General features: G+C 41.2%; 1 protein-coding gene across 9 annotated transcripts in view; it reads left to right on the top strand.

Annotated features, from left to right (window-relative positions):
* Positions 1–13925, top strand: part of sun1b (Sad1 and UNC84 domain containing 1b) — a 69275-nt gene that overhangs the window by 7111 nt on the left and 48239 nt on the right. For 5 of the 9 annotated variants that reach the window (XM_078418094.1, XM_078418095.1, XM_078418097.1 and 2 more), the window contains exon 1: positions 12814–13547. The exons of 1 other annotated variant lie outside the window; for it this stretch is intronic. In XM_078418094.1, coding sequence (XP_078274220.1) covers positions 13156–13547 — 392 coding nt within the window. In that variant the 5' untranslated portion in view covers positions 12814–13155. Of the gene's footprint in view, positions 1–6113; positions 6336–12813; positions 13548–13925 lie in introns of those variants that run through there. 3 more of the 9 variants (XM_078418100.1, XM_078418103.1, XM_078418104.1) reach the window with 3 other exon arrangements.

The following is a 13925-nucleotide window of genomic DNA, read 5'->3' on the forward strand; positions in this document are numbered from 1 at the left end:
TACAATAATAAATGCTTTTGATGATGTTAGTGTAGGTTTACATGCCCTTTGTCCCATTCTCCTGGCCTCTTCCTCTTTTCTCAGAGTGGCTGCACACATCCCCAAAAAAAGATGTGAATGTAATTGCATCAGAAATTTCAGAGGAAATTAAAAACAATATGAGAAGAAAAAACAAAGATTCGAGTTACAGCACACAATTTGTAATCACTTTGAAAATTATGTACATGACCGTAAAGTTTCATGGTGAGGCCTTGGAAAATGTGGATCACTTCCCAGAACTTGGGAACCACCACGTAATGACGGTAGACGTAAATGTCAAAATTGATTATTACCTTAGGCTGACCTCAAGTCTGGCATTAAACCCATGGTTGCACTGGGCACCAATCATGTCTGCCCTTCGGAGACTTGAATTATCTACAGGAAGCAACTCAAGGCACTGGAAAGCTACCACCAATGCTCTCCCATCAGAATCTATCATATCCACTGGTCCAATAAACCAATTTATCATCCTCTCCCAGGTTGACAACCTAGCATTAAGGCACTAATCACACACAGCTGGCTCCATTGGGCTAAAACACTATTCTAAGGAAAGGGATGCTATGTGTACAAAGAAGAAAGTTTGAAGAAGTTCTCACAACTTCCTTGATAAAAGTGTAATATCATTAGTGACACGTGGAGAGCTCTTGTCATGGCTGCCACTATTCCACAATGTCACAAGAAAGTAGAGGCATAGGTGTGCTTGCTTGGCTGTCGCATCAATGTGTTGGTCCATGACAAATTGTCGGTAATATTAACGCCAAGGAATTTGAAGCTTTCCACCATTTTGAGTTCAGCACCATTGACACTGATTGGGGCATGTAACCCACCATGCTTCCTGAAGTTGATAACTAGCTCCCTCGTCTTGCTGACGTGAGGGAGAGGGGTGTGTAGGAAAGAACTGCAGATGCTGGTTTAAATCGAAGGTAGACACAAAATACTGGAGTAACTCAGCAGGACAGGCAGCATCTCTGGAGAGAAGGAATGGGTGACGTTTCGGGTTGAGACCCTTTCTTCAGAGTCTGAAGAAGGGACTCGACCCGAATCGTCACCCATTCCTTCTCTCCAGAGATGCTGCCTGTCCCGGTGAGGGAGAGGAGGTTGTCCTGACACCATGTTACTAAGTTCTCTAACTTCTTATACCTTTGTCATAGTTTGTGCTACACTCTAATTCTCAGAAGTCATTTGGAAATTTTGAAAAATTATAACCAATGCATCCACTATCTTTGTATAAACTCTTAATGTAGATTGTCAGTTTCTTGCGATTTTTCAGCTTTCGGTGTCCGCAATTCTGCAGAATCTTTTTAAACAAGAGCGAAGGCTAGCACAGTGGTAGAGTTGCTGCCGTACAGCACCAGAGACCTGGGTTTGATCCTGACTACGGGTGTTGTCTGTACAGAGTTTGTAATTTCTCCTTGTGACCATGTGAGTTTTCTCCGGGTATTCTGGTTTTCTTCCACATTCCAAAGATAGCAAGTCTGTAAGATAATTGGCTTTTGTAAATTGTCCCCAGTGTGTAGGATGGAACTACTGCATGGGTGATCACAGGTAGGCATGCACTCGGTGGGCTGAAAGGCCTGTTTCCATGCTGTATCTCTGAACTAAAACTAAACTAATATTCATCATTTTCAATATGTCTTGGGTTCCAGGTAAACTCAATATTTTAAAGGGATTAAGAAATAATGAAAGTAAGAAGACATGTAAATGACTATCATAATGCTTCTAAGAGTTGGAACATGTGGTGGAGTTGCAGAGGCAGTTGGATGACCTCAGGGCCATCCGAGAATGCGAGAGTTTCCTCGACAGGACCTATTGTGAGGCTGTCACGCCAAGGGTCCAGGTCGAGCGAAGGTGGGAGACTGTTTCAGGGGGGAGTGGACGTGGACTACAGGAGACCCCAGTGGCTGTGCCTATTGCAAATAGGTATACCCTCTTGGGAACTGTCGGGGCAGAAGACGTTTCCAGTCCGAGTGGCGGACCTGTTGGCAAGGATACTCGACAGGGGAGACCGAAGTCTGGAAGAGCCGTAGTGGTCGGTGACTCCATAGTCCGAGGGACGGACAGAAGATTCTGTGGCAGCAGGAGGGACTTGAGGATGGTCTGTTGCCTCCCTGGTGCCAGGGTTCAACACATCACAGACCGGCTTCAGAAAATCCTAGTGAGGGAAGGCGATCAACCTGAAGTCGTTGTGCACGTGGGCACGAATGACGTCGGGCGGAAGAGGAAGGAGGTGCTACAGCGGGAGTTTAGAGAGTTGGGAAAAGCGCTGAGAAGTAGGACGTCGAAGGTGGTTATCTCTGGACTGCTACCGGTACCTCGTGCTGGTGAGGCCAGGAACAGAGAGATAGAGGGTATGAATTTATGGCTGAGGGGCTGGTGCAGAGAGCAGGGATTTAGATTTCTGGACCACTGGGATCTCTTCTGGGCTAGGGGTGACTTGTACAAAAGGGACGGGTTGCATCTTAACAGCAGGGGGACAAACATTCTGGCAGGCAGGTTTGCTAGTGTGACACCTGTGGCTTTAAACTAAGTAGTGGGGGGGGAGGGGTTAACAAATTGTGAATATGAAGATGAGGTCAAAGGGAATACAGGAGATATTGCAAAAGACTCTCGGAAGAATGGGAACAGAAGTTCTAGAGCGGAAAAGAAATTAAGGGCAGGGCCAATTGTGAACGATGTGAGAGAGGAGGTAAATACAGAAGTTAAAGTGTTGTACTTAAATGCGCGTAGTATAAAAAATAAAGTGGATGAGCTTGAGGCTCAGTTAGTCATGGGCAAGTATGATGTTGTAGGGATCACTGAGACATGGTTACAAGAGGACCAGGGCTGGGAACTGAATATTCAGGGGTACACAACGTATAGAAAAGACAGACAGGTGGGCAGAGGGGGTGGGGTTGCTCTGATGGTAAGGAATGATATTCATTCCCTTGCAAGGGGTGACATAGAATCAGGAGATGTTGAATCAGTATGGATAGAAATGAGAAATTGTAAGGGTAAAAAGACCCTAATGGGAGTTATCTATAGGCCCCCAAACAGTAGCCTCGACATAGGGTGCAAGTTGAATCAGGAGATAAAATTGGCGTGTCAAAAATGTAATGCTACGGTGGTTATGGGAGATTTCAACATGCAGGTAGACTGGGAAAATCAGGTTGGAAATGGACCCCAGGAAAGAGAGTTTGTAGAGTGCCTTCGAGATGGATTCTTAGAACAGCTTGTACTGGAGCCTACCAGGGAGAAGGCAATTCTGGATTTAGTGTTGTGTAATGATCCTGATCTGATAAGGGGACTAGAGGTAAAAGAGCCATTAGGAGGCAGTGATCACAACATGATAAGTTTTACTCTGCAAATGGAAAGGCAGAAGGGAAAATCGGAAGTGTCGGTATTACAGTATAGCAAAGGGGATTACAGAGGCATGAGGCAGGAGCTGGCCAAAATTGATTGGAAGGAGGCCCTAGCAGGGAAGACGGTAGAACAGCAATGGCAGGTATTCCTGGGAATAATGCAGAGGTTGCAGGATCAATTTATTCCAAAGAGGTGGAAAGACTCTAAGGGGAGTAAGAGACACCTGTGGCTGACGAGGGAAGTCAGGGACAGCATAAAAATTAAGGAGAGGAAGTATAACATAGCAAAGAAGAGTGGGAAGACAGAGGATTGGGACTCTTTTAAAGAGCAACAAAAGTTAACCAAAAAGGCAATACGGGGAGAAAAGATGAGGTACGAGGGTAAACTAGCCAATAATATAAAGGAGGATAGCAAAAGTTTTTTTAGGTACGTGAAGAGGAAAAAAATAGTCAAGGCAAATGTGGGTCCCTTGAAGACAGAAGCAGGGGAATTTATTATGGGGAACAAAGAAATGGCAGACGAGTTAAACCGTTACTTTGGATCTGTCTTCACTGAGGAAGATACACACAATCTCCCAAATGTTCTAGGGGCCGGAGAACCTAGGGTGATGGAGGAACTGAAGGAAATCCACATTAGGCAGGAAATGGTTTTGGGTAGACTGATGGGACTGAAGGCTGATAAATCCCCAGGGCCTGATGGTCTGCATCCCAGAGTACTTAAGGAGGTGGCTCTAGAAATAGTGGAAGCATTGGAGATCATTTTTCAATGTTCTATAGATTCAGGATCAGTTCCTGTGGATTGGAGGATAGCAAATGTTATCCCACTTTTTAAGAAAGGAGGGAGAGAGAAAACGGGTAATTATAGACCAGTTAGTCTGACATCAGTGGTGGGGAAGATGCTGAAGTCAATTATAAAAGACGAAATTGCTGAGCATTTGGATAGCAGTAACGGGATCATTCCGAGTCAGCATGGATTTACGAAGGGGAAATCATGCTTGACAAATCTACTGGAATTTTTTGAGGATGTAACTAGGAAAATTGACAAGGGAGAGTCAGTGGATGTGGTGTACCTCGACTTTCAGAAAGCCTTCGACAAGGTCCCACATAGGAGATTAGTGGGCAAAATTAGGGCACATGGTATTGGGGGTAGGGTACTGACATGGATAGAAAATTGGTTGACAGACAGAAAGCAAAGAGTGGGGATAAATGGGTCCCTTTCGGAATGGCAGGCAGTGACCAGTGGGGTACCGCAAGGTTCGGTGCTGGGACCCCAGCTATTTACGATATACATTAATGACTTAGACGAAGGGATTAAAAGTACCATTAGCAAATTTGCAGATGATACTAAGTTGGGGGGTAGTGTGAATTGTGAGGAAGATGCAATAAGGCTGCAGGTTGACTTGGACAGGTTGTGTGAGTGGGCGGATACATGGCAGATGCAGTTTAATGTAGGTAAGTGTGAGGTTATTCACTTTGGAAGTAAGAATAGAAAGGCAGATTATTATCTGAATGGTGTCAAGTTAGGAGGAGGGGGAGTTCAACGAGATCTGGGTGTCCTAGTGCATCAGTCAATGAAAGGAAGCATGCAGGTTCAGCAGGCAGTGAAGAAAGCCAATGGAATGTTGGCCTTCGTAACAAGAGGAGTTGAGTATAGGAGCAAAGAGGTCCTTCTACAGTTGTACCGGGCCCTGGTGAGACCGCACCTGGAGTACTGTGTGCAGTTTTGGTCTCCAAATTTGAGGAAGGATATTCTTGCTATGGAGGGCGTGCAGCGTAGGTTCACTAGGTTAATTCCCGGAATGGCGGGACTGTCGTATGTTGAAAGGCTGGAGCGATTGGGCTTGTATACACTGGAATTTAGAAGGATGAGGGGGGATCTTATTGAAACATATAAGATAATTAGGGGATTGGACACATTAGAGGCAGATAACATGTTCCCAATGTTGGGGGAGTCCAGAACAAGGGGCCACAGTTTGAGAATAAGGGGTAGGCCATTTAGAACGGAGATGAGGAAGAACTTTTTCAGTCAGAGGGTGGTGAAGGTGTGGAATTCTCTGCCTCGGAAGGCAGTGGAGGCCAGTTCGTTGGATGCTTTCAAGAGAGAGCTGGATAGAGCTCTTAAGGATAGCGGAGTGAGGGGGTATGGGGAGAAGGCAGGAACGGGGTACTGATTGAGAGTGATCAGCCATGATCGCATTGAATGGCGGTGCTGGCTCGAAGGGCTGAATGGCCTACTCCTGCACCTATTGTCTATTGTCTATTGTCTATTGTCAGTGTTTATAATTATAAAATCTATTTGTGTAAGTTTGTACAGCATCATTAATGGACATGATTAACCAGCGGGACGCTTCAATTTGTTTAAATTTATCCTTATCCAAATATATTTGGACAATGGCTCAAATGTTCAAGAGTGCACGTTCCTGGAATAACCACATAATCCATTAATGTAATTAACTTGTCTGGGGAAGTATTAGGTCACTTAAATGTCTGCTGCTAATCAGCACGGTATAACAATTAAGCTGTTAGCATTCTCAATGCAATAGGCACTGTATTTCCCTCTGTCTTTCCCTTTTTCTTATTCGTGCAATTGGTTTGGAATCCTAAAGAGTTAATTGTCTTTTCAGTTGGTTGAAGTAGTTTCTCATGGCCAATAGCTTTATAGGTTGTTCCTGACTGACAGCATTAATTGGAAGTAGGTGGACCAGATTCTCAATCCTTCGTGCTTTGTGGAAACAGGGAAGCCATTTTGGAATACTGTTGTTGTTGGTTAAGAAATACATACAGCAAGTTGTGGAAGTTTGGAATTAGCCAGCAGTACACATAGTTTAAAACCGAGGATTACAAGGATGTGTTCAATGGCAAAACCCCCCGGTGTCTGACGATGGGAAACTGATCAGTGAACGAGGGATACTTGGATTTGTTGCCTTGTGGATTTGCGTCAGGAGGTTATACTGACAGGTTCTGTGAATGCTGCGTGTGGAAACCTTTTGAATAGAGACTGTTTACTATACTCGTGTTTAACTGTTTTTTTATAAGCATTTTCATCAATTCTTAAATTGACGACAAATGTGATTTATAATTTACTTGCTGATTATGTGGTTAATCAGATACTTACCATGTACTGTTTAATATAGTAGTAGACAAATGCACCTAACAATGTCTTTGCTCTGCATGAGGAAATTATTTAAATTTGCCTGTGTATCTGTTAATATTTAGGTCTTTATGCATGTTTTATTTTCTCGGTGTTTACCGATGTACTGTGTTCATCCTGTTAACCTGCTTTTAATTGTCATATTGACCACTGAATTAATTTGGTAAATGGGGGTAATATTTGTTTATCATTAGGATCTTTTGGTTGGAGAAATATTAAAACAGCTGAGGGATACAAGGAAAATGAGTATAATTTGTATGAAACAGATTCGTCGGACATTTTACAAACCTTGGGAATATGGTAAAGGATGCTGGCATGGATTATTGCAGAAGAAATAATTTCAAATGTTTGCTGGATTTTATGGGTTTTGTTTTTGACTCTCAGGTGGGGATTAATTTTTCCATTCTAATTTTTTCAGAAATTATATTCATGTCAATTTGCCAATAGGCAATGGAATTTCTGAAATGAGCAGTCTGCTAGTGGCCTATCTTATTTCTGTCATAAAATGTTTGGCTTACCGGAAATAATACAGAACAGGTGTAATGAATGATAGTTCTATTTTGTGATTGTTTATCAGCGGTCACTGCTTTCCTGTCCATTCTCACAAATGAACATTTGAATTGATAATAATAATAATAATAATAATAATATTCATTTATTGTCATTGCAACGAGTACAACGAAATTAAAAAATAGCCAATCCTGACGGTGCGTAAAAACATATATGCAATAAATGCAAAAACAAATAAATACAATTATATTAAGTACAAAAGATTTTTTAACAGTGTTGCCTAGTGCAGAAGGTAGTGTTCAGTTCTCGTATGGCCCTGGGGTAAAAACTGTTCTTAAGTCTGTTTGTTCGGGATTTGATCGACCTGAAACGTCGACCAGAGGGCAGATGAACAAACAGACGGTGGCTGGGGTGGGATGGATCTTTTATTATTTTGCCTGCTCTACTGAGGCAGCGTAGGCTGAACAGGTGCTCCAGGGAGGGCAGTGAGCAGCCGATGATCTTCTGGGCCGTCGTGATGACCTGAAACATTAACATGCAAGTTATAGTTCATCTGAACTAATTTTTGCCATCTGTTTTCCAGAAATTTAGGAATGGGAAATTTGATAAGAATAATGAAAATAATCTCTTGCATTCATCAGCATTGGCTACTTGTCCATTTAAGTACTATTGCCCATTGAAAAAAAAAGAGGGGTTTTAATATTATAAAGCTGTTTTGAATCATCAGACAACATCACTGAGCTTTATGTTGCCAAATGCATCAGTTAATGATTCATTGTGTTGTATTCAAGATACAGTGCATTATTGCTATGCAGAGTTTCAATAATGAGCCCAAATGACTGGCTAGAACATTAAATTAGGGTCATTGTCATAAATATTTGTGGCACAGGAGGCATGTCTTGTGAAGCTGTCTGTATGAGAAGAGGTTTTCCTGGTCCCTGCATATGTTCCTGTTCCATGCTCAAGCTATTGACAAAGTTGGTTAAAGTGGCTTTCTCTGGCATTCACTCAGAGGAGAAACTGTTGGAATCTATAACCATGCTGTTGTGACACCACACTGCTCTGCTGAAGGGCTGCCAGGTTTTAAGGTTGGCCAGGAATCTGAATTGAGAACTTGCATCCCACAAGTAACCAGTGAGAGAGAGAGAGAAAAACAAAGCAAAAATGTAATTTTCAAATTGGAGGAAGAAACAGCCAGGAATCACCAGTATAGGAATAAATCTGGTTGCCTTCCTTTTGATTATGGATAGGCGATATGCCTGCTATAATGGATGTAAAATAACATGCGTTGGGGTGAAGAGAGGTGAGGATGTTGTGATGTAATCTTTGAAAATTAATGAATTTTCTGACCTCCTTTGCCAGAGATTGCATGTTCTCTCCTTGATGATGGGTTTCCTTTGGGGACTCCAGTTTTCTTCCACATCCCAAAGACGTGCATGTTGGTAGGTTAATTGGCCACTATAAATTGCTGCTCGATGTGGGTGAGTGGTAGAATCTGAGAAGAGTTGATGGCATTGTTGGGAGAACAACATCGGATTGGTGTACAGTTATGGGTGGTTAATAGTCAGTATAGACTTGAAATGTATTATTTAGACTACCATGCTATATGACTGAATCTGTGATGCCAGGATTACCACATTGTGGACTGGCCACTTTTCTGTAATTCTAATGTAATATTAAAACACACTTTTTTGCTAATTTTGAGATAAATATCATTGTTCCATTGAAGACTGGCTGCACATTCATCTTTCCTGTGTATTTGTACAGTTGAGGGAAGTAGGGGAGGAGGATCAGTGTTGTTCTGGATTTTTTTAAAGTTGTAGCAAAGTGTGTTTTGTTCCTTGGCATTTAGCATGTAGATATTCACGATATTGACATTGCATGGTAATGGGAAAAAATGCTTTCCAGTGAAAATTTTGCCCATGGATAATTCGTACCTAGACAGCTTGTAATTTATACCTCATAATGTTTGCTCGTAGTTTGGAAGTGGGAAGAATTGTTAAATTCAAAGTTTGAGAATATATTGCTCTCTTTTGCTTAGATGTCTGGGTAAAGTTTGCTGCTGATCACTAAAATATTATCAAACCTGATCATCTTGACAAATTTGTTTTGAACATTGCCCTTGTGCTTTCATTCACAAATTTATATTCCCTCTTCTTGAGCCCAGTTCATCAATTTTGTAAACTTGCTGCCTTTTTGGAAACTATTTCAGAGATAGATTTAAGTAGAATCTATATCTGACCATTTAAAAAATATTTTGGCTATATCTGATAATGAAAGCATAAACAAGAATAGCTGGCCAATTAAATTGTTCGATACAGCTGAAGTATTCTAATGTTCAGCAATGTTTTTGGGTGTGTCTCGTTTTGGAAATATGTTCTTTAAGATATATAGTTGGCAATTTTTTGGGGGGGTAATAGATTCATGTTATTCAGCTGAAGACAATTGGGTGGCGAGGTTGGTAAATGCCCTTACGGATTCTTTAAAAAAAAATCTGGAACTAGTATTGTGAAAATATCATCAATCATTTACATGTGGGACTGGGCAACACGTAATACTACCGTCACGGAAAACCCGTGCCTTCATTATTAAGATATGAAGATTGCTTTAAATATTCATTTTTTTATTAAAAGGAGGAGAAAATAATAAATTGTTACATTTCAAATTTTTAGATGGTACTTTAGTTCCTTTCCAGAGGCAGTGTGTTGTAATTAATAACGTAGGACAGATCTTCATTACTCTTCAGGCTTGATAAAGTTTAAAGTTAAATATCTTGGTTTTAAAGTCCAACACTCAAATCTAGAATCAAGGAGAACGTAGACGTACTATTCTACAATAATGAGGTCAATTGAACTCATTGAGATTAAGGAAACATCTTCAAAAGAGCTCTTGTTCATACCACATCCAAACATCAACTTAGCTCTTTTCCTCAATATCCTCCTCGAGTACTTCTCTCCCTACAAGCTCCCTTCAGCCCTTTAGTTTCTCTTCAATCCCTTCTCTTGTATTCTCCAGCTGCTACTACTGAGGCCGACTGCAGCTATTTATTCTCTCCATGTCCACCCCCTCAAGTCTCGAGTGTCCTCCTCACCATCTGCCACTCCCCTGATGCTCTCCCTTTTCCAGTCCCAATAACGGCTCGATTATCACCGTTTATCTTTCGTCTGCTCCCAGTGAGTTCATGACTTTATCTGGGGAAAGAGAACCCTGTCAGAGATGGTTTAATAGTGACCATCGGGTTGTGATGAAATTTGGAAGAATTCTTGATATATGCCATGGAAAATTATTGCCTTGATGCTGCACCAGCTCCCTCCGGTAGCTGAGGAACACCTCCCAGGAATGCAATATGGATGGTGCCCCTCAAGGTATAATGATTTTTACCCATGTCAAATCCAAGAAAAACATAACAGGCAGCAGAATCTCACGAAAACCTTTAACTTAGAGTTAGGGAACAAGAGGGCAGAGCCTCAGCATAAAAGGACACACCTCCACAGTGGAGATGGGGAGGAATTTCTTTAGCCAGAGGGTGGTGAATCTGTGGAATTCATTGCCACAGACAACCATGGAGGTCAAGGCATTGGGTATTTTAAGGCAGGGAGTAATAGGTTCCTGATTAGGAAGGACATCAAAGGTTATCGGGAAAAGGCAGGAGAATGGAGTTGAGGGAAAAATACATCAGCCATGATTGAATGGTGGAGTAGACGCAATGGGCTGAATGGCCTAATTCTGCTCCTATGTCTTATGGACTTTGTCAGCCAAATAATATTGGCTGACACCTGAGGTGACACCTCAAATTTGGGTGTTCTCAGAAATTCATAATTTTTCTGTGTCTTCCATAAAATGACATGCAAGCCTTGATTCTAAACAGTGGAACCCAACGTGCACCCAATCATTATGCAGCCTGGGGTTGATCAAAGCTGCAGCATCATTCCAGCCCTCCTCTTGTTGCTGTTCAAGTATGGCCATTCACACAGGTATCTTTTTTTATCCCAACATTGATAGAAAGACAAGAACTTGTTTGTGTGTATATACACACCAGCTATCTCTGAGTCTACAACTCTAATTATTTGCTGAGAGATACCCATTATATCTGCATTACAATCAGTTTGGTATGGAAGTAATTCTCCCCCCAAATTATTTATTGTCAGGCATTAGTAGAATACCCATTTTGAATCAATATTCATGTTGATCTATTTCCTATAACAGGGTAATGTAATGCTAAATACAGTGCCCTCCATAAATAATGGGTTTTTGTCCCAATCATTACTTATTTGCTTCCGTACTCCACAATTTGAGATTTGTAATAGAAAAAATCACATGTGGTTAAAGTGCACATTGTCAGATTTTATTAAAGGGTATTTTTATACATTTTGGTTTCACCATGTAGAAATTGCAACAGTGTTTATACATAGTTCCCCCCATTTCAGGGCACCATAATGTTTGGGACACAACAATGTCATGTAAATGAAAGTAGTCATGTTTAGTATTTTGTTGCATATCCTTTGCATGCAATGACTGCCTGAAGTCTGTGATTCATGGACATCACCAGTTGCTGGGTGTCTTCTCTGTTGATGCTCCGCCAGGTCTATATTGCAACCATCTTTGTTTTGGGGGTTAATCCCCTTCAGTTTTCTCTTCAGCACATAAAAGGCATGCTCATTTGGGTTCAAATCGGGTGATGGATTTGGCCACTCAAGAATTGACCATTTTTTAGCTTTAAAAAAACTCCTTTGTTGCTTTAGCAGCATTGTCTTGCTGTAGAATGAACTGCCGGGCAATGAGTTTTGAGGCATTTGTTTGAACTTGAGCAGATCGGATGTGTCTATACACTTCAGAATTCATTATGCTACTACCATCAGCAGTTGTATCATCAATGAAGATAGGTGAGCTTCAGCAGGCCATAACACCCCCACCACTATGATTCACAGATGAGGTGGTATGCTTTGGATCTTGGGCAGTTCCTTCTCTCCTCCATACTTTGCTCTTGCCATCACTGTGATATAAGTTAACCTTCATCTCATCTGTCCACAAGACCTTTTTCCAGAACTGTGGTTGCTCTTTTAAGTACTTCTTGGCAAACTAACCCGGCCATCCTATTCTTGCAGCTAACCAGTAGTTTGCATCTTGCAATGTAGTCTCTGTATTTCTGTTCATGAAGTCTTCTGCGGACAGTGGTCATTGACAAATCCACACCTGAAGAGTGTTTCTGATCTGTCGGACAGGTGTTTGGAGATTTTTCTTTATTATAGAGAGAATTCTTCTGTCATCAGCGGTGGAGGTCTTCCTTGGCCTGCCAGTCCATTTGCGATTAGTAAGCTCACCAGTGCTCTCTTTCTTCTTAATGATGTTCCGAACAGTTGATTTTGGTAAGCCTGTTTGGCTGATGTCTCCAACAGCCTTATTCGTGTTTCTCAGTCTCATAATGGCTTTGTTGACTTTCATTGGCACAACTTTGGTCCTCATGTTGATAAACAGCAATAAAAGTTTCCAAAGGTGATGGAAAGACTGGGGAAAAGACTAGCTGCTGAGAGCTCTCTTATACCTGCATTATGGAGGCAATTAAACACACCTGAGCAATTACAAACGCCTGTGAAACCATGTGTCCCAAACATTACGGTGGCCTGAAATATGGGGGGGGGGGGGGGGGGGGGGAACTATGTATAAACACAGCTGTAATTTCTACATGGTGAAACCAAAATGTATAAAAATACCCTTTAATAAAATTTGACAATGTGCACTTTAACCACATTGATTTTTTTTCCTATTACAAATCTCAAATTGTGGAGTACAGAGGCAAATAAATAAATAAATGATGGGTCCTTGTTCCAAACATTATGGAGGGCACTGTACATTTGATCAGATTGATTTTGAGAGAAGAATCAAGCCTATTTTTATCAGAGGTCAGATTGATTTTGCCATCATTTAAGTTCCAGGTCTCTGACCGCAACCTGTTTTTGTAGCTGAAAGCTAAACAGAACACGGGAGCAGCTTCAACTGCACAGAAAAAAATCTTTCTGCATATGCAAATGCATAACTTTGATGGACTGGATGTTCTGACATGAACACTGTTTCATAACTCCTATGATTCACAGACAATAGTCAAATATCTGCCTTCGGATGATTTCCAAAAATGTTCTTCCATGTTTGACACTAAGAAATTCAGCTGGTTGTCATGATGTGCACTGCAAACTTTTGGGGTGTGACTTTAAGAAATATCCTTTCAAACGCTTCGATCTCCACTTGGACAAATCTTGGAAATTGGTGTTGATATGTGTAGTTAATAAACCTTTAATATTTCATAATTTATTGCTTGTAACAGGTAAACGGGTTGAACACAGGTGCATTTTTGTTAAACTGAAATGTACATGCCATCGTGTTGCTTGGAAGTATTGCATCATGTTATTTTTCACCTTTGCAGTAGAACAGTTGAGCATGGATTTTTCTCGACTGCACACATACACTCCTCCTCAATATGTGCCAGAGAACACTGGCTATACTTACGCACTCAGGTGAGAGTTTCCCAGTAAAGGTGCATGGTATTGTAAAAACTTGCGTGCAGTGATTAATTTGGCTTGAATACTTAATGGCGATTTGCAATAAGCAAAATAATTATTTATAGAAAATGATAATGAAATATTGCCTTTGGCTGGGAATATTTTATTGCAAAACAGAATGCTTCACATTGTTAATGGTGGGGAATAGTCCCAAAACTGATAGTCTAGCTCATTTTGTGGATTAAAAATGGCACGTTTTGAACTTCTGGAATTGTGACCTTGGAAGGAAGGAAAGGCACTTAAGAGATTTGGGACCAAACTACATAATGAAGCTGAACTGTTCCAAGTTGAACTAATTTGTTAAATTTAGGACATTGTGTTTGAATGCTGCGA

Source organism: Rhinoraja longicauda, chromosome 21 (genome assembly GCF_053455715.1).
Source record: "Rhinoraja longicauda isolate Sanriku21f chromosome 21, sRhiLon1.1, whole genome shotgun sequence".
NCBI lineage: Eukaryota > Metazoa > Chordata > Chondrichthyes > Rajiformes > Arhynchobatidae > Rhinoraja > Rhinoraja longicauda.